Source organism: Eucalyptus grandis, chromosome 2 (genome assembly GCF_016545825.1).
Source record: "Eucalyptus grandis isolate ANBG69807.140 chromosome 2, ASM1654582v1, whole genome shotgun sequence".
In the NCBI taxonomy this organism is placed as follows: domain Eukaryota; kingdom Viridiplantae; phylum Streptophyta; class Magnoliopsida; order Myrtales; family Myrtaceae; genus Eucalyptus; species Eucalyptus grandis.
In genome coordinates, this window is record NC_052613.1 from 52,787,606 (window position 1) to 52,807,745 (window position 20,140).

At 41.5% G+C, this 20,140-nt stretch overlaps 2 protein-coding genes across 5 annotated transcripts; both read left to right on the top strand.

Moving 5' to 3' along the window:
- The first annotated feature begins 3,843 nt into the window (after nucleotides 1-3,843).
- On the top strand, nucleotides 3,844-7,883 carry LOC104433650 (4-coumarate--CoA ligase-like 9). Its single transcript, XM_010046471.3, has 6 exons — nucleotides 3,844-5,249; nucleotides 6,465-6,654; nucleotides 6,776-6,921; nucleotides 7,214-7,281; nucleotides 7,390-7,492; nucleotides 7,617-7,883. Exons 1-6 carry the CDS (start codon nucleotides 4,224-4,226, stop codon nucleotides 7,740-7,742), a joined length of 1,659 nt encoding a protein of 552 aa, XP_010044773.2. The 5' UTR covers nucleotides 3,844-4,223; the 3' UTR covers nucleotides 7,743-7,883.
- Nucleotides 7,884-16,754: 8,871 nt separating this feature from the next.
- On the top strand, nucleotides 16,755-19,571 carry LOC104445499 (calcium-transporting ATPase 5, plasma membrane-type-like). 4 transcript variants are annotated; one of them, XM_039305865.1, is made up of 6 exons: nucleotides 16,755-17,517; nucleotides 17,568-17,684; nucleotides 18,063-18,161; nucleotides 18,711-18,833; nucleotides 18,944-19,141; nucleotides 19,235-19,571. In XM_039305865.1, the coding sequence occupies exons 1-5, from the start codon at nucleotides 17,425-17,427 to the stop codon at nucleotides 19,013-19,015; spliced, it is 504 nt and encodes a 167-aa protein (XP_039161799.1). In that variant the 5' UTR covers nucleotides 16,755-17,424; the 3' UTR covers nucleotides 19,016-19,141; nucleotides 19,235-19,571. The 4 variants fall into 4 exon arrangements, 3 of the variants coding, with proteins under 3 accessions (XP_039161799.1, XP_039161801.1, XP_039161800.1); XM_039305867.1 differs by having other exon boundaries at nucleotides 16,757-17,396; XM_039305866.1 differs by having other exon boundaries at nucleotides 16,758-17,374.
- Nucleotides 19,572-20,140: the final 569 nt, after the last annotated feature.

The window sequence follows — 20,140 nt, forward strand, 5'->3', positions numbered from 1 at the left end:
CGACAAGAGTTGTCGAAGCAACATTGGTGCAGCTCCCACCATCGATGATCACCGAACACACCTTTTCGTTAATAGTGCAATGGGTGTGAAATATATTCCCCTTTGTTTGTTATCAGGAGAAACTTCAACATGCAATGCTCTTCGGATGATCAATAGCTCGCCATCGTCGGCTTTCTCCACAACTTCTTCTTCCGATCACATTCAGAAATATTTTGGTCTTGATTGCCCTTAGTCTCTTGAAGCATCAAATTGATCTCCTCAATTTCTTGAAGAGTCATAACTCTCTAATTTGGACAATTTGCTTGTAAATGCCCAAAACCATGGCACTTAAAGCATTTCCTTACATCGCCTTCAAACTTCTTTTGGACTTCTTTGGAAGGCTCTGCAATTTTTCCCTTGCCTTTATCTTTTGTCAACGTACTCTCGCCCTTGCTTGAGGAAGCACCCTTAAATATAAGATGTTGCCTTTTGTTGAGGTTCTGGAGGAAAACCTCTTGCTCTTTAATTGCTTTTCGACTTTTATGGCTAACTTGCATACATCTTCAAAGGACCAATAAGGTTGAAGTTCAACCATATCAGTAATTTCTCGATTCATGCTGCCAAGGAAACGAGTGATGGTTTACTCAAGAAATTCTGGAACTTCACTCCTTATTTTGAGTTGTTCAAATCACGAATGTATTCTTCAACACTCATCCCTTGTTGTCTTAGGGAATTCAGTTTGAGGAAGAGATTTTGCTTATAGTTGTCGGGCAAGAACCTCTTCTTCATCAACTTCTTGAGTTTTCCCAAGACTTGATTCGGCCTTTTCCTTCCTTTGCTTGTTGATACTTTAGATTCTCCCACCATAGAGAAGCATATTTGGTCAGCTTTAGGATAGCAATCTTACATTTATTTTCATCCGAATAGGACTTGAAGTCAAAAATTCGTTCGGTTGTGTGTAGCCAATCCACAAAGTCTTCGGGATTGAGATTATCGTCAAACTCAGGGACCTCCACTTTAATGTCTTTTTCATCCTCCTTATGCCTCCCTCTTCGTCTTCGTCTTCGAATTTGAGATTTCGAATCACTAGAGTGCAGAATCGTTCAGTTGTCTCCAGTGGACTTGGAATCGCCATTAGAATTTTGACGAGATTCGGAATCGTCACGCCAATGCCGTTCGTTGGGATGCCTTGTTGGTTGTCCTTGTCTCGTCGGATTCTCTAGAAGATTGGAGACTCGCTCCATTTGTTGTTGAAGATTTTTGATTGCACGATCTCGCCTTTCGTTGTGCGCTTGCTCTAGAGTCAAGCCTCTTGAAACTTGATCATCCATAAGGAATTTGTAATAGAAGAAAGAAATGAATCACTCAAACAAGTTGAACCTTGAGCTATGATACCAATCTTTTGATGTGTGATGGGGTGAGTGATTCCAGAACGGAAAATTTTCAGTGGGGGAATTTTACGGTTAAGTGTATGGAGTAGTGTATATGATGAAGAAACAAATGGGAATAAGAAAACACAGAACGATCTCATTCCAAGGTATAAAGGCCACACCATCAACCGAGGATGAGGATCGAGATCTATGAAGTTCACCACCAAGGTCTACAACATTCAACATTCAATGTTGGCTTGGATAAGCATTGATGGTTTTGAGTTGGTCGATGGAGTTACGTTGAATGCTCCCGCATCAAGAGGTGAAGTACACAATTCCCACAAGCTGAGACGTTGGACTCATAGAAGGAATTTAGTTACAGTCAATTTCCCAGTTTTGGTTCCTCAATTAGCTTAGCTGCTCTATGCTTTGCACCCACTTGACTGCTTGTCATATGGGGTCCTTGGTGCACTTATGTAGTGTTTCAAGTTTTTTTTTATTTATTTATCCCAAATCCATCTAGTGGGACACCAAAATTCATTTGTGTGTTGTGAAAACACTTAATCCGTGTAAGCCTAGGTGTTTGCAACTTTACCATTGAAGAAGTGAAAAGAGGACATTCGTAGCAATTGCTTCTTGAAAAACCCAGATTTCAGCAGAAGTTGGTTGAAAATCGACAATTATCAAAGAAGTCACTTTAATTTTCCCCAAAGAAGCAACAAAGATCAGCAATTGTGTTTCTTGCTATTGTGTGCCTTTTTTCTTAGGTAAACCTGGCATTGCATTAATGCCCCTAAACATAACATGCAAAGAGGTTTAAACAAAGCTACAGTAAAAAGAACTGGAAGCATAAGAAATTAAAACAGTCCTAGAGAACTTAGTCTATCTAAATAAACTAAGGGCAGAAGCTCCTTAGGGACAGCTTAAGCTCCAGAGAAAAGGTTCCTGCGGACACTTCGCCAACAGATCTGCGCATTTGGTTTTGATTCCCTGAAGAGGCTGGTATTGCCTCAATACCAAGAGAGGATTTAGTAGCATGAAGATTTAAGAGGCAGAAAGAAGTAAAGTAACGGCTAATCAGGAACAGCTACTCTATTTAGGTCCTTCTAAGAAGCATTATCATATAATGCATTCAGGTCTAAAATTTGTCACTTAAAATTTCAAATTCACGTCCAAGTTTGCAATTGCACTTTTTGCAGCAAGGGGGAGTGGGATAAATAGCTATTTACTATTGCACAAGCAATCTTGTTCTGGTCCAAACACGCTATCAGTTCACGAAAATGTTTGATCTTTAGTTGCAAATCTCTGTCTCGGGAAGGCCCGAGAAATAGTTTGCGTTGGCACTCCCTTCGGCCTAATGTCTTCCCACAGAAGCAGTCCAATAGCAAATCTCAAGAGTGAAATTGAGCAAGGTCTGGTATGTTTTCATCCTACGCAAGCCAATTGCCCACGAAATCCTTTTTTCAAAACAGACGCTTTTCTTCTCTTATAATGGCCAATGCGCAATGAAGTGTTTCAGTCCCCACCCAAAAATCCAGGTAACACATCTCATGTCCCAAAAAAGCTCCACTCGCTCAAGAATCCTACCGAACTCCTCTAGTCAGAAACTCTGAAATATTGTCATTTCTGCTCCAGACTCCAGGCCTGATAAAAGTCTGACTACGCAAGGGAATAAAGGAATCATTTGAGGAGTCCCACGCACGTCTGACAACGCAAGGGAACTCGGCACAAAAATCAATCGGCCCAAAGCAAAAACACAAACTTGCTTTCACTTGCCCACTTTCGTTTAGGAAAGACCAGTCTATTCTTCCAAGTTTCATAGGGCCATTGGAAAAATCAAAACTAAGGGCGCGTTTGATAACGATTTTGTTCTCGGGAACAGATTTCGATCAGAAATAATTCTTTTTTATTCTGTTCTTAGAATAATTTCTAAACATTTTAAGTCGTTTGGTAATTATCTAAAATTTCTTATTCTAAATAGAATTGCGTTTGGTACTATGTTAATTAATTCTGTTCTAAATCAATTTCTTTTAATTTTTAAATGATTTTTTTACTTTATTACTTTTTAACTTTTTTTTCTTTTTTTCTCCTATTCTTCTTCTTCAAGTGGCCGGCAATTTCACCGGAGCGTCGCTGGCTCTCGTCGCCCACTTGCCAAATCTTGCCTGATGAGCATTTAGCGAGCTTGCCGGACCGGTTGCCGATGACCATCGACGGTAGAATCGGGATGGCGGTAGATGAAGAAGAAAAGAGAAGAAAAAAAAAGGGAAGAAGACTTGATTCTTAAATTTGTTCTTGGGAACAATAATCAATTTTTTTTTTTTTTTTAATTCTTGATTTTACTCTAAATTTGTTTTCGGGAACAACGGAAACAAAATTTTTACCAAACGCAATACTATTCTCAAACTGCTTTCGAAAACAAAAAATCAGGGATACTGTTCGGATGGTTACCAAACAACCCCTAAAACCCCAAGAAGAACTCGCCTCTAAGCAATAGTATTAAGGTGAATTAACCAATGAAAACTCCTGATTCCACTCAGCACCAGCCATTCGGAAAACGTCAGATGAACTTGTCTCATGCGGCATTTTGATAAGCAGAAAGAAGAACGCACATATTCAACTGTTTCAGTTACAATTTACGAAGATATAATGCAGGCAGGTGAGGACTCGTACCCCTTCTTTGAAAAGTGCCCCTTCTTTGAAAAGTGCTGTGGTCCCATCCATCGTCTTCAACCGGTCACCCTCGACGTCCATCTTCACGAATAAACAGATCATTCCTCTCTGCATCTGGACACAGAAACTTCTGTTTGTTCGATCCGATTCCTTCTCCTGTTCAGCACAATTCAGCCCAACTTCACACCTCCGACCCTTCGAATGGCGACCCAGAGCAATGCCCTCGCTTCTTCCATCGATTCGAACTCTGGGTTCTGCGCAAAAACCGGAATTTACCACAGCCTCAGGCCTCCCGCCCCGCTTCCTCAGCCGTCCGCGCCAATCTCCATCACCGACTACGTCTTCTCTCACCTCGCCTCCCATCCCCCACCGGCGACCGCCGCCGCTCTCCTCGACGCGGACACTTCCCGCCGCGTCGCGTACCCGGAGCTCATCCGCCGCGTCAGGTCTCTGGCCTCCTCTCTCCGCTCCCGCCTCGGCCTCTCCAGAGGCGACTGTGCCCTAATCATCTCCCCGAATTCGCTCGACATTCCGGTCCTCTACCTCTCTCTGCTCTCCATCGGCGTCGCGGTCTCTCCCTGCAATCCTACCAGCACTGCTCCGGAGATTCTCCACTTAATCCACCTCTCGAGACCTTCGATCGCGTTCGCCACGTCCAAAACCGCTGGCAAAGTCCCTTCCCCCCGGCTCGGCACGGTTCTAATCGACTCGCCGGAGTTCGAGTCCCTGACGAGGGTGGTGGCTCCAACCGGCGATCCCGACCAAATTGGTGTCTCGCAATCGGACACGGCGGCGATCCTGTACTCGTCGGGCACGACGACGGGGAAAGTGAAGGCCGTGGCGCTGACCCACCGGAACCTGACGTCACTGGTGGCCGGATCCTACGCGGTGACAGCGGCGAGGGCCTCCCCGGCGGTCGCGCTGTGCACGGTGCCGTACTTCCACGTGTACGGTTTCACCTATTGCGTGAGGTCGCTGGCGATGGGGGAGACGCTGGTGTGCACGGGGAGGTTCCGCGTGGAGGAGATGGGAAGAGCGATCGAGCGGTTCGGGGTCAGCCACTTGGCGGTGGCCCCGCCGGTGGTCGTGGCGATGGCGAAGGGCGGGAGAGCGACGGAGGGCCACGATTTCGGCTCGCTCGAGGTGGTGCTTTCCGGCGGCGCCGCGCTTCCCGCGGCGGTCGTCGCGCGGTTTAAGGATCGCTTCCCCCATGTGCGGTTGGCTCAGGTGAGCATCCCGAGGCCTGAGAGCTCCATAGGCGCGTAGGGCGAAGAAGATGGAGGCTTTCGAAATATCGAAAATCGATTGTAATATTAAAATTTAAAACGCATAGAAGCAAATTATTATAAATTCTTTAAAATAATTTATGGGGATATGATACGAAATGAAATAGGATTTAAATGCTCCAAACAAATTTATCAAAGTGAGAGTTAAATCAATGTAGTCTTGATTTGGATTTAAATTCAGTCAGAACAATCACACGTGTATAATGCGTAGGTCATGCAATATTTTTCGATGCATATTTAAAACCCGTGGAATGTCTCTGTATTAATTAAATAATTTTGATGGTACTTTTTCTTTCCATCAAATCATTCCATGAAACATTAGTCTTTATCCTTATGAACAGACCAAGATTATTATTGCAATTAAAACGTTTTCTCTTCTTCCTGGCTTTCCCATGACTCTCTTCATTTTTTGCCTTCTTTTTAGGGAAAAGGACACAGACGATTTATAATAATTTTCTCGATGTACAATATTATCCCTGCACTTTTTATTTATTTAGTATGATTCTTGAACTACTAATAAATATTTAATGTCATTTCATTTGCTCAAATGATAAGTTAGTTGTTATTTGATGACTTGAAGTATTATATATTGGGTCAATATTTCCGTTATTTCATCAATCTACTTTAGAAGAGGAAAAGAATTGGGGCATTGACGTGCTTATCATTATTTAATGACGTGAATTATTATATTGTGATTTGAAATGAATATCTTCAGTAGACATGTAACCTTTTTTTGCCAATCGTTTAAACTTAACGGATTAGAAGTTATATTAGCAAATTCTACTAACTCGAATTAAATGAAGGATGCTATTAAACATTTTCATATAATTTAAGGACTGAATTAAACATTTATTAATAATCTAGGGATCATATTGAAAAAATTAAAAGTTTAAGGACGACGTTACTTGTTAGACTAATGTTCGAGGACTATTTGTTTCATTTTCCCTTGGTTCTATACGTAAGTCACTCTCGTAGGTTGTTCTTGCTCTCCTGCTAAGTTGAACATAAACTCAACACCAAGAACCTTGAAATAATTGCTTGCAATTGAGATTTCTGTCCTTAATGCTTTCTTTCGCTGTAACAAAAATACAAAACAAGGCACTGGACAGGTAATTAACTCTGTAATGAGTTGCTGATTCATGAAATTTATTCGTAGGGATATGGGCTAACTGAATCGACGGGAAGAGCCTTTGGGACGGTTGGTCCAAAGGAATCCGCAGTAGTCGGCGCAGTCGGAAAGCTCGTACCCAACTGCGAAGCTAAGATCGTCGACCCTGACACCGGAGCATTCTTGCCGCCTTGCAAAGTCGGCGAACTTTGGCTCAGAGGATCTTCCACTATGAAGGGTAACGCGTGACAACACTGTACTGAAGATCGCCACCAACTTAACTGGAACTCCCATGAATAATGAACACCAACTAAAACCTCTTGATGAATGTGTTACCTGATACACTTTGGTTCAATTAGGTTATGTCGGAGATCAACAAGCCACCAGGGCGATTTTCGATGCGGAAGGGTGGTTGAGAAGTGGCGATCTCTGTTACATCGATGGACAAGGCTTCCTCTTTTTCGTGGACCGCATAAAGGAGATCATCAAATATAAAGGTTACCAGGTAATTAGTGTCGTTCAACTGGATTTTCTCAATTTCAGGTTGCTTTTTGTGCTGAATCCTCTTGACAGATTGTGATGGGCAGACCTTAGTAATCCAGTAAAGCAAATGATTCTTTTCAAATGGTTCCGGGTCTTTGACACTTTGAAGTACTTTCAAATGTCAAAGACCACGTTAAGGCATATGTTAAACTAGGGCCAAGGCCAGTCTATGAAAACGTACATACAAGAAATGACTTAGTAAAGGTGTGCTTCGCAAGGTTTATTTAGATTGAATTTGATTTTCGTTCAATCAGGTCGCGCCAGCGGAGCTGGAGAATCTTCTTCAATCCCATCCGGACATCATAGAAGCTGCCGTTGCCCCGTATGTGCTCCGACCAGCTTGCCCATGAGCTGCTCTGCTCAGATAAACTTAAAACTATTAAGTATGAACATTTACATTTTGTAATATCTACTCCTAATTTTTGGGCAGATATCCTGATGAAGAAGCTGGTCAGATACCCATGGCCTTTATTGTGAGGCGACTGGGAAGCACTGTCGATGAGTTGAGCATTAAAGCGTTTGTTGCAAAAATGGTACTCCATCTTTCTGTCGCTTACCTTCTCTTGATTATCAACTGGTTTGATGAGTCAGACTTCAGGTCGTCTTCAATGATAAGTTCTTGATGTATTGTTTACACTGGGACAAACCCGGGTGTAGGTTGCCCCCTACAAGAAAATCCGACGCGTTATGTTCATCGATTCCTTACCTAAAAATGCAGCCGGTAAAGTTTTGAGGAGGGAGCTGACCAAGCTTGCGTCACTGGAAGGTGCTAGTAAACTGTGAATTTGGAGCTCGCCAATGGGTATGGCGTCACTCCCATTTTACATGCTGTGAAGCTTTACATGTTTTAGTTTCCTTCACTCCTATAGTGGAAACTGGCGGCCCACGTTCATCCATTCATATGACAAAAATTGTCAGACCAGAGTTCTGGAGTAGATTGTGGTGTTATCCATCTTCCTATACAAGTAAATGGCCAAAAAGCCTACTACTCATTGCGTCCAAATGCTACGATAGAGTGTCTTGAAAGAGCGCTTGGTGTTGCTTGTTGCTTTAAATGTTTCACATGACAAAAGGGTTTTCAGTGCATCACAGTTTCTTGGTTGTGTGAACCAGTATAGAAGTTGGAAGCTCCAAACAAGCAGAATGAACTCCAAAAAATTGGAGGTCATACGTTATTGATGATATCATCCAAAGATCAGCAATTACTGTCTTGATCAGCACAGTATCGAACTTTTGACGCCAGAAAAAATCCAGCAGATTCTTCAACAGTTTCTCTGAACAAAGTTGCTTGGCATTTAAGAAAAACCAGTTTCATAGATTTCCTTTTTAAGTAGGAAATTCGCACAGTGGGTCAATGGAACAGACCAATCAGACCAACACTTACTTGCAGCTAGCGCCATCACTTGTTGTTAGGGCATCAGAGAAGCATACAAATCATCGTTTCCCAATTCAAGATTCCATTATTGCTTGCGGGGTACAATTTCATGCGTTAGGCTGTTATTTCTTTCTCTTTCTTAAGAGGGGGAGAGAGACTGGTACATCCCCAAAATAGGAAGTAGTTCCGAGACAGGGGAACTGTACTGGCGGCAGCGCGTGTGAGGACCTCACCATTGGCAGTCGCTGTGTAAGTTTCTGGGTCTGCGGGGATTCTTGGAAGCGCATCATTCAGCTTCATATCCAATTTAGTTAGCTTCCCGACATTGCTAACTGCTTGCACCTTCTTCTCGAGTCCGTATAGGGCTTTTCCGTGAGCATCTGCAGCTGCCTGCTTAAATACAGATAGCTTAAAGGAAAAGAACAGAGAGAGAGACAGAGACAGAGAGAGGAATAGGGAGGGAGCCATGCCTTGTTCACAAAAGCAATAGAGTTTGCACTTCCAGTCTTGCCAAAAGCTCCAGACATGGCCAGTATAAATAACAGCAGCATTTGCAGCTGCCTGTTTAACCCCGCTCATTTACGTTTACATGGTCTTCTATTACTGTGACTCCCGAATTTTTATTTTTCAGAGCATTTTGACATTTGCGAAGAAAGGACTATGGTTCATTTGTTTTCTAATGGCTTTAATAACATTGTATGCAACTTCTTGATGTGGTATCTAAGCTTTTGCGAGTGATGTGCCCAGTTACCACACTTTCTTAAGGAGTTTCAATTATCTTTTTTCTCATGTAATGTGGAAGAGACATTCTGTATATACATTGTATACTTCCATCTTTCCATCGGTCTGTATGTAAATTAAATAGAAATATATTATGAAAAAAATAAAGTCTCATGAATCACTGTGAAGTAGCGAAGGAGCTATCAAATATGTGAGAGCTACACAAGGAGAAGAGTTGCCTGTATATCACAATCATGATCCAAGAGTGGAGCTACATGAGGGAGATGCCTAATTCCCTAAAAGACCTTGAACTTTTACTTCAATCCCAATTCAATCCTAAATTTTTTTTGTCTCATTAAAAACCTATAACTTTTGGTCTAATCCCAATTCTACCCTATTTTTTTTTTCATTCATAAAAAACCCCTCAACCTTAAGTCCAATCAATATTCTACCCTAATTTTTTTTTTGTCTCACAAAAAATCTTAAAGTTTTACTTGAGTCCATATCTGCCCTGTTAACCTTCCCTCTAAGATTACTATTAGGCTCTATTCTTTTCTCTGAAAATAACTTTTAGAAAAATATTTTCCGGATGTTCGGCGTTCGTTTTATCGAAAACGAACTAGTCAAGTAAAACGTTTTTCGCTATCGAAAAAAATACCTTCAAAAGTGAGTAGAATATATTTTTCTTTTTAGAAAGTGGAAAATTATGTTTATAACTTCGTCTATCTTACTTTCTTTTACCAAACACCATTTGATTTTATTTTCATGTTTTCTTCTTCCTTTCGCCCTTTTTTTTTTTTTTTAAATTGAGTTTTTAATTTTTTTTTTTTACTTTCTTTCCTTTTCTTAGAGGAAAAGGAGAAAGAAAAGGCAAAAAAGTAAAAGAAAAAAAGGAAATGAAAAAAATATAAAAATATAAAAATCAATTTAAAAATAAAATAAAAATAAAATTATTGAAAATGAGTGCATACAAGAAAAGATTTTCTTTATTGAATGGCGGAAAATATTTTCTAGTTCATTTGCAAATTTCAGTCGAACACTTAAAAATATGATTATTTTCCTGGAAAATGGCTTTTTAGAAAACAGTTTTCGAAAATGCCACATTTTTTGCAAAATGAATGGAGCTTTAGTCCCGAATTTTATATTCAAGGAGACTTTTTTTGGAGATGAATTTACATGTCGGCCCCACCGAAGTCTTATTGGATTTGAAATTTGGATGAAAAAGCTACTAGAGTTGGCTTTCTTCAATTGCTCTTGCTCGTAAGAGACTCTTCATTCTATCTCGCTTGGAGACGTTTTATTTGTGCTTAATCTTCAATCTCTTGTGCTCGAGAGGCTTTCATCTCTCGCAATTGAAAAGCTCGCTCGCAATTGAAAAGCTCTCGCTTGAGACAATCAGCTCGGGATGCTCGAATAAAGAAATTTTGGAAGGAGGGTTAAAGAAGGGAAATTTGGGATTCAAGTAAAAGTTGGTGATTTGTTACAAGACAAAAAAATGTATAAGATAGAATTGGGAGTTGATCTAAAGTTTGAGGTTTTTTATAAAATTAAAAAAAAAAAGTTGGGGGTTTTTTTAGGCTGTTGGGCCCAAGAGAGGAGAGTAAAATATGTTGAATATATGTCACAGTCATGATTAAAGAGTGGTAAATAATACATACCTAATGCTTGAAGGTACACCAAGCCCATTAAATGAGGATTCATTTAGGATTTTTTGTCACGCTTCTCTCTTCTATGTAAATATCTGTGCGGCGCTCATGAAAATTGGGTACTTTCCGGCCCCATCACTAAACCGTTTACCAGCAGGGCGCATGTCTGTTGGCAAGGATTGAGTTTTTCAAAAGTTGCATTTTTTATTAAAACATTTTTATGATAATTCTACTCCCTTCTCTGTAGTTAGAAATCTCATAGCGAATTTTTATTTTTATGGAGTATGGTAGATTTGGTTTCGTTTGATAAATGCAAGAAATAAAAACGATTAAGTTATAAGTTCTTTATCTATGACAATGGTAACTTAATTTGAAAATTTTTGAAAGTCTCATCATGTTATCTTTTAGTGCTATATTACATTCTCGCTATAAGGTGAACTCTTTAGATTTGTGCAATTATTTCATAAGTTTCTCATGCTTAATTTATTTTTAGTTGGTTGGTTTTTTTATTTGCTATTTTCCATATTGAAGGGAAACAATGCTAAGAATTGCATAATGGATTGGGTCGAGTATGGGAATAGGTCACTAAATTTATATTACGCAAAAATTGGTCAATATGAGTCGAACCCATTTTAAATGGGAAAAGTACCAAAATAGTCATAAACATTTTGTATTGATACTAATTCAGTCCTAAGCTTTCATTTGGACCAATTTAGTCCTAAACCTTTTCATAGTTGTACCAATTAAGTTCATTTGGCTTGCTAATTTAAGCTGGAAATTGCTGATGTAGCTGCCGACTGTCTTATGTGGTGCCATGTGGACAAATTTTATAATTTTTTATATTTTTCAGATTTTTTAAATTATTATTATTTTTTCCTTTTTCTATTTTTTTTTCTCCTTACCCCTTGGTCGGTGAGGTTGTCGGCTAGCCGACCATTGCCAGCCACAAGCTAGTTGGGGCGAGGGGCCCTGTGCCCTTGCCGGGCACAAGAGAGGGCGTCGGCCCCCACCTAGATCCAGGCGAGGGCCTCTGCGCCCTCGTCGGCCATAGGTGAGGGCGTGGCAACCCTCGCTCGTGGCGGGCAAAGTGCGGCGACCCTTGCTTGGATCTAGGCAAGGGTCCGACGCCCTCGTCGGCCACGGGCGAGGCCGCGTGGCCCTCGCCTAGATCCGGGTGAGGGCCTCCACACTCTCGCTTGCCACGAGCGAGGGCTGTCGCGCCCTTACTTGTGGCCGACGAGGGCGTAGAGGCCCTCGTCGGCCAATGGGCAGGGGTTTCGGCCCTCGCCTAGATCTGGGCGGGGGCCGACGCCCTCACTTGTGGCCGGTGACGGCGCGGCGGCCCTCGCCAGTGATGGTCGGCTAGCTGGCAACCTTGTCGGCCAAGAGGTAAGGAGAAAAGAAAAGAAAATAAAAAAAAAAAAAGGAAAAAAAAAGAGAAAAATAATTTAAAAAATCTGAAAAAAATTATAAAAATTATAAAATTTGTCCACGTGGCGCCACATAAGACCGCCAGCGGTCACGTCAACAATTTCTGGCTTAAATTAGCCGTATTGACTGAATTGGTATTAATGTGAAAATGTTTAGGACTAAATTGGTCAAATTAAAAAGTTTAGGATTGAATTGGTACCGATACAAAATGTTTAGGACTATTTTGGTACTTTTCCCCATTTTCAAGCCACCTAAATTTTACATGACCCATTCATTTGACGAATCTAGCACAAAGATATGGGAGTGGCTACCCTATGTGTGTGTGTGGATATAGATGTTAGGTAAGACAAGACGGCAAAGCCTCAAAATTACACCATTACTCTCTTAATAAAACTTGATCCCGTCTTATCTCTTATCAACAAACAAAGTAAACCTCTCATTGGCCTAGCTAATGCTAGAGTGTTGATGACATCACATGATTGAAGTATTCAATTTGCTAATCACTATGCACATGAGTTTGCTTCCCTGAAAGCATGCGCAATTTTGACATGTTGGAATTACTTTTAACATTTTTCCAATATGACAAATGAGAATGTCACCAAAATTGAGGGAGGAACTTGATTTCCAAAGAAGGGAAATGGTTGCTTGCGAGTTCACCTCCACAATAAGTTTGCAAATGCCCAACACGAATTTTGAGACCCAAATAAATGCCTCCAAGTTTTGCTTTGAGTAAAGAGTGCACTCCCATAGTTGGAGCTAATACAACAAGCCAATTGCTTGATTTATTATGTAGGAGTCGCCTACTGATACTAGAGCATGGTTTCCTTTAGAGGCCCATTAGAATTGAATTTGACCCAACCCAAAAAAAGGATTGTTCAGCACACAAACATATCTCATTTCTCCCAAGACAATCTGTTTTTGATCATATGAACTGAAAGGATGTCCGTAACAAATCCCATAATCAGGCTCACATGTGCATCAGGAAGGGAAAAGTCAGTTTGAAATAGGCTGAATTTGGTTAAGTTTTGGAAATGGGCCTCGGAAAAATGCAAATATCTTTGACCTAAAGGGTTTTGGGGAAATGCAAATTGAGTTTGGTAAAAAATTCTTTACAAAACTATTTTGATGTAAAAAATGTTTGGTAAATCTTTTTTTTATAAAGGGCTTTTGGATTTCATTTTTCTTTTTTATTAAAAAATATTAAGCTCTTTATTGACTCTAGTGAAGGTAATGGTAGTTTTGGAACAATGAGAGGTAAAACTGAAAAACTAAAAATTTATAATAGTAGTTTTAGAAAAAGAAAAAAAAAAAAAAGTAATTCCAAATGCTGAAACCCAAAGCTGGTCCTATGAGTATTGGGTGTTTAGCTTTCCCAATATCAATATTTGACTAAAAGTCCCTTAAACAAACTTGTCAAATGCCCCGGCATTTTCCCAAAGGGTTTTGAGGTTGAAAGTCTCTTGACAAAATTGAACCAAACATATCCATAATGTACCCATAGTCTCTTGTTCCTCCGATTTCAAAAATGCCAACAAGTTCCATTAAACACCCGTGGTCAGTCAGATTCTTTTACTAGAGTTGTTGAAGCATATAGGCTTGCCAATAACCACTTGTGCATATCATGGGCAAAGAATTCACCCCTTAAGCTTTGCTGGCAGAATCTTTTACCGAACAGCCTTTACATATTTACAATCCCTAAACACGGGTAAAATTGTTTCAGAAAATTGCGAACAAGTGCGAAATGAATGTACGGTGTTTTACGTTGGAACCTTTCGTAAGTAGTAAAGAGATGCCGGTGAGAAACCGGCAGTGAGAAGTTTCTCATCATTTGCGGGCCATTCCATTTCCACATTTTACTCTATGTCACAAGCTGATTGATGTACTTTTGTTAGATTAATTAATGAATATATAATACATTATTGACTTCTGCTTCTGCGGGGAAAAAGAAAAGGAAGGAATAAAAAATAAGGAAAGAACGGCCAACCAACAAGCCAAGTCAAAGGCAAGTCGGTTGGTTCCCATTTTATGTCCCTTTGATTGTAATTCTCGTTAAAAAGTATGTCCACTTCCATTAGCACTCACAGTTCCACCGTCAGAATACATTGAGGATGCATTTGGTATCTATTTTATTATCATGAACAATTTCTGATTTGAAATATTTTTTGGCTAATTTTATTATATAAATGAGTTTCTAAACATTCAAAGGCATTGGGCAATTATACAAAAAAAATTATCTCAAAATAGAAATATGTTTGGTATGACTTTCAAATATTTTTGTGACTTAAAATTTCTTTTAATTTTTAAATAATTTCTTTTTTGCCTTTTCTTCTTCTTCCTCTTCTTCCTCTAGCTAGTCGGTGAGGCTTCGATGAGGTCATTGGACCTCGTCTGGCCAATCACAAGCTATCACTGTGGCCAGCAACCGGCTAGAGAAAGAAGACGAGGAAGAGAAAAAGAAAGAAAAGAAAAGAGAAAAAAAATTGTTTGGGCTTGATTTTTGAGTTGTTCTCAAGTACAAAGAATAAATTTTTTTCTACTTCTTGATTTTATTCCAAATCTAATTCCAGAAACAAAAGTTTTACCAGATAGATTTCTATTCTTTTTTTTATCTCGAAGAATAAAAGAACAAAAATATAATAAGCCCAAGGTCTCTCAAACTTAAGATTAAAAACAAGCGCATCGCAAGTACAGATTGTAGACGCATATAAGGCACACTAGAAAACTCAAATATCATAAACTGAAAAATCCGATAACAAATTATCAATCGATCTAGAAGGGAAGAAACAAACAACATCACATACATGGACGTATAATTCCTGAACATCGTCGAGTGTCATTCTCGCTCTATTGAAACGAACCCTAACCCGATTTTACAGACCGCATCGACATGGCAAACAACGGTTACTATGAGCCGAGCTAATTGGCTGCCCATGACTAAATTTGTTCCATAGCACAGCAAAACACTCTGCAGCAGCAGCAGTATTGATTGAACAGAACCCGTTGGTGCAGACATCCTTTTGTTGTACTGGCGGCATTTTGCGCAGGTAGCTCTTCACAGCAGGCTCAACCATGCTCAAAGCTTGGGGATTCCTGGTGGCTTCAGATAAAGAGGAGAAAGCCCTAAGTGCCTCTAATACAAAACTAGCTAGCTTCTGAAAGTACTGATCAGTTGTCTTGAAGTAGTCTCATGAGAATAAGGTTACCTATGTATAAGGATACTATATCAGAACAGGGAACAGTTGAACAACTATGACACTCAGACTTCCTACATGAAAGGCAAATCTGTGACTGCGCTCGGCAAAAGTGGCTGCGCTCTTCCACCACGCAATAGATGGGAGTGCACCGCGTGGATACACAAGAGAAAAATGTCACGGTTAAACCACAGACGTAGTTTTCGAACGAGGCCATGCGACTGACTCATGGAGAGCAACAGGAGCAGCACGAAACAAGGGACGGAGTGGAAAGAGTCGTCGAACAGCAACCACGACAGCGAGGCTACCAATATCGAACCGGCGAAGTCGATAAGGAGGTGCAATGCTCCAGCACAAGAGGGAGCACGAGCGCGAGATGGTGGCGCCCGTCCAGCGGCATGGACCAACAAGAAATACAGAAGCAGGCTGTGGATGGCGACGGTGGTGGTCACGGGGTGTGCTTCGATTGGCGAAGGCGACTTCACTCCAATGAAGTTGACCAGGACGGGGACGATGCGCGTGAGATCCATGGCGTGGCGAGGAGTCGATGGAGGGACGGCGCCGTGTATGTTTCCTTGGCGACGAAGGCTGAGAGAGCGAGGCATTGTGGTTTAGGATCTGCGTGCGCGCGTCGAATGCTGGGGGGCAAGTTGATGATCGAAACGAGTTTATGGAAGACGCAGCAGTATCATCAGATGAGGGCGTAAAAAACATTGGGAGGGTTGACCGAGAAGTCACCGGGAAGTTTATACCGTCCAAACTTTTTTCAATCCGATGCGTACGACAGGCCGTAAAGAGGCTTCCGAAAAAAATAACGTGTTGTTCGAAATCAAAATAAACGCGATTAGGGTTTGGGAGGTACTCTATGAATAAACAAAAGAGAAATATTGTGCGGTAGCGCAAGTTGCTTAGGGTCTCTATGGGGCACGTTTGATAATGCTCTAATTTCTTTTCTTCTTCTTTTTGTTCCCTATAATAAAAAATAAAAAAAAAGATTGAAGTTGTTAGATAAAAGTGTAGTCTAATATTAATATTTAAACATTCTATTATAGATGAGATTTTCGGGTCCGCCAACAAAGGCCGTGGCAAGTCCACATTGACGAAATGGCATTAAAAGGAAACGTGGACTGATTCCTTCCTAAGTAGACGCACATTTCGGTCACTTATTGACTAATTTGCTGATTCGGTGTTAAGAAGTCCCATTTTCATGCTCTTTACTAGGGGTGAGCGCGGTTCCAGGTAGAACCGGAACCGGAGAACCGGAACCGGAGGTTCGGTTCGGTTCCCGGTTCTTAAGGGACCGGTTCCGGTTCCCGGTTCCTTTTTCCTGGGAACCGGCGGTTTCGGTTCCGGTTCGGTTCCGGTTCCCATCAGAAGGGAACCGGAACCGGCTCCAAAAGAAGCCCTAGATAGAAAATCCCCAAATCAATTACCCTTCGCCCTTTCACGCTCACAGTTCCTGAGACCGAGTCTCTCGCGATTTTTGCCTCTGCTCGTCGCCGATGCCGCTTGCCCTCGACGCCGCTGCCGCTTGCCCTCGACGCCGCTGCCGGACGCCCTAACCCTCGACGCCGCTGCCGGACGCCCTAACCCTCGACGCCTCCGCCGGACGCCACTGGACGCCAGTCACCCCGCGCTCGTCTCGCCCTTGCCTCCTGCTCCCTTGACGCCATCACCCCTTGCTTGCCTCGCTGCTCAGCTGCTCGCCGTTGATGCCGACAGTGGATGCCGCTCGTCCCCTCGGTGGAGGCCGCTCACCACTCACGCACCCTCAACGCTGCTCACCCCCGACGCCGCTCTGCCAGCCGCCCCCAACACCGCTGGCCCAGTCGGCCCTTGACACTGCTCACCAGTCAACGACGCTCGTCGCTCGCCCAGCCGGCCCTTGACGCTGCTCGCTAGCCGATGACGCTTGCCGCTCGCCCAGCTGGCCCTTGACGTTGCTCGCTAGCCGACGATGCTCGCCGCTCACCCAACCGCCCTTCACGTTGCTCGCCCAATCTGCTTCTGTACATACACCGTTGTCACATTTCTCCATTGCATACAAGCTACGTAAGGCACCGAACTTAAACAAGTCCGTTCCAAACGGCCTTCTTGAATATATGGATGTGGGGAGTGCTTTTGATATGAATGAGTGTAATGGGGTGAATAGCTTCTCAAACACGGAAGTAGAGCAGGCTTCTTATGGAATATTTGTATGTTTTGGCTGATTAGTTCCATTGTTTTACCCGCCTTGCATGTTTAGGTGATGGGACGATCCTCACCAAATGACAAGCTTCTGCTTGTGCAAGCTCTGAAGAAACGAGGACATGTAGTTGCTGTTACTAGAGATGGCACAAATGATGCTCCTGCTTTAAATGAGGTTCCGATATTTCATTGTTTATCTTTTATCTTCATGGGAAGGTTCGGATCTATTTATGATGTGGTTTTGCTGGCAGCACATTTGCATTACAGCCCAGCTCAATGGATTGGCATTATTGGCCACATCCGCATTATGTTGCTCATTTGTCCATAGGCTCCTAAATTCTCTAGTTGACTGGTAGACAGTCAAAGTAACTTGGGTGCAATAAATGTTATCAAATTGGTTTGTACACCTTAATGTGGTCCTGATGTCTTATGGTATATTATAATTGGTACATTACGCATATTTTGCATTTCCTGCTCATGGTATAATATTAACAGATTGGATATATTTACTCTCTGATATTGCTGTTGAGACGAAAACTTTTATGGTGTTTAGGCACATATTGGCCTTGCAATGGGTATTCAAGGGACAGAAGTTGCTAAGGAGAGCTTTGATATCATTATTTTGGATGATAATTTTGCCTCTGTTGTGAAGGTTAGTACTTGCCACCATGATTAACTTATGATCTTGCATCTCACTGAAACAGAGTGATATTCATGAGGAGCATAATAGTTCCTAGATCTTCTGTCAAATACGGAAATGACGTTATCCTTATTCTACCAACTAACATTCTACCATATACTGATCTTTTGGAGATTCCTTAATCTCTTATAATTGAATAAATATATGACCTATGAGACGTAGATATGTGCTGATCTGCACGAGCTGAGATGTAAGATTGCTCTTTTTTGGTCTTTATATTCTGTGTTTCTTTCTTTTTGTTTCAGTCCTTTTTATCTTTGGCAGTATGCATTTAAATACGCGGATGCAAAATGCAGCATGGGATTGCATATAGCAATTTATAGGGTGGAAGGAGGGAACAAAATAATATGGTTCTTATTGTGCAATCTATTTTTCTCTTTTTGTGTTTTTTGAGTTCTATCTTGTCAACAACCCTGTTGACGCAAAATGAGTTTTAATGGAGCTCCTTTTATAGATGAAGTCCTTGAATTTAACCTATCATGGACACCATGCGGTTGTCAGGTGGGGACGACCTGTATATGCAAATATCCAGAAATTCATCTAGTTTCAGCTTACAATTACTTTTGCAACCATTGGGATAAATGTGCAGTTTCCTCTGGCCATGTTCCACTCAATGCAGTGCAGGTTTGGTCCTCTTTCTCTCGCTCTCTTTCTCTCTGAGATTCTTTAATTTATTCCTGTACCTATTTGTTTCTGTATGAATCTTATGATTGGCTGGCTTCCTCTTTGGGCAGCTTCTCTGGATCAATCTCATCCAGGAACTTGTTGAGAGGCAGCTGGATCTGATAAAGGAGCTTTGCCTTTAGGCATTGCTAATGCTTCCACCAATGCAAATGTTGTATCCTTGGAGGAATTTAAAGATGTGTTGCTTCATCTTTTTTTATTAAAGATTTGGTTTGACTCGATGAAAGCCTTCACGTAACTATTACACAGTAATGCTCACTTTGGGACTCATTTTTGCTTCTTTCTTTTTTATATTTGTTTATTGCTTCACTTGACTAAAAACTTGTCTGCCTTTTCTGCAGCTGGGTCATGGTGATTTTTCTGCCACAAGTACAAAAGTATTGCGCATGGTGAATACTCTTGCAGTTGATAATGAGGCAAAGCAAACCATTCAAGGGGCAGGTCTCCTGCTTTCAATGCACTAGCTGCTAATTTTGAGAGCCCAAATGCAAGAAATGTCTCAACTCCACCACCAGTTGTCAGGAAAAACTTTGTTTTACCGGGCAGTGAGTCCTGAGACCAAAACAGAATTCAGAGCCTAATAACAAAGAGAACTCATGCTTGGTCGAAGTTTGTTGCTTGCATAAGTGATTTTCTTGTGTTTGTCACAACAAAAGTTGCTAAGTTGCAATCCTTTTTTATGATCTTGGCTTGAGCTGATATAGAAGCTTTGGTTTGTCTCTTTCCTTCTTTGTTATTGTTCAAATCTGAAAATGAAGAAAAAAAAAAAGAACCTGTTGGAACCCTGGAACCGACCCGGAACTCGTGACAGGCAGGTTGGGTTCTTTGACGTTGGTGAGTTAGGGTTCCAAAAATGAGGAACTCTGTACCCGAAAGGGTAGGTTCCAGGTTCAGACGGAACGAACCTGGAACCGAACCGCTCACCCCTAGTCTTTACCCTCGAAAAGTTGCCTTCTTTAATTCCTCAGTACAGCACTTTCCACCATGCATGCGGCTCGTGGCTCCCTTCATGAAGACATGGATCCAACGACACGCCAAAAGAGTACGGCACTGACTACCTATATATGTCACTTAACCTTGTGAGATGGCGTCATGGAATTTAAAGGATTATGTGGTATGATCTGATCGGTTATGCCCTTATGAATAGGGCATTATGAATAGAATTTGCGCCGGAGGCTTAAGCATTCTAAGCTAGGAGGAGGCAAGCAATTCGTGAAAAAAGGACATAAAATGTCATTTGATGAATT

What these genes read in the sequence shown, in the direction of transcription:
- LOC104433650 (XM_010046471.3), top strand. Translation starts at nt 4,224, where the DNA reads ATGGCGACCCAGAGCAATGCCCTCGCTTCTTCCATCGATTCGAACTCT. An exon ending in CCCATGTGCGGTTGGCTCAG is followed by an intron (nt 5,250 to 6,464) that starts GTGAGCATCCCG and finishes ATTTATTCGTAG; the next exon opens with GGATATGGGCTAACTGAATC. An exon ending in TCAAATATAAAGGTTACCAG is followed by an intron (nt 6,922 to 7,213) that starts GTAATTAGTGTC and finishes TCGTTCAATCAG; the next exon opens with GTCGCGCCAGCGGAGCTGGA.
- LOC104445499 (XM_039305865.1), top strand. Translation starts at nt 17,425, where the DNA reads ATGGATGTGGGGAGTGCTTTTGATATGAATGAGTGTAATGGGGTGAAT. An exon ending in ATGCTCCTGCTTTAAATGAG is followed by an intron (nt 17,685 to 18,062) that starts GTTCCGATATTT and finishes TATGGTGTTTAG; the next exon opens with GCACATATTGGCCTTGCAAT. An exon ending in TTCCACTCAATGCAGTGCAG is followed by an intron (nt 18,834 to 18,943) that starts GTTTGGTCCTCT and finishes CTCTTTGGGCAG; the next exon opens with CTTCTCTGGATCAATCTCAT.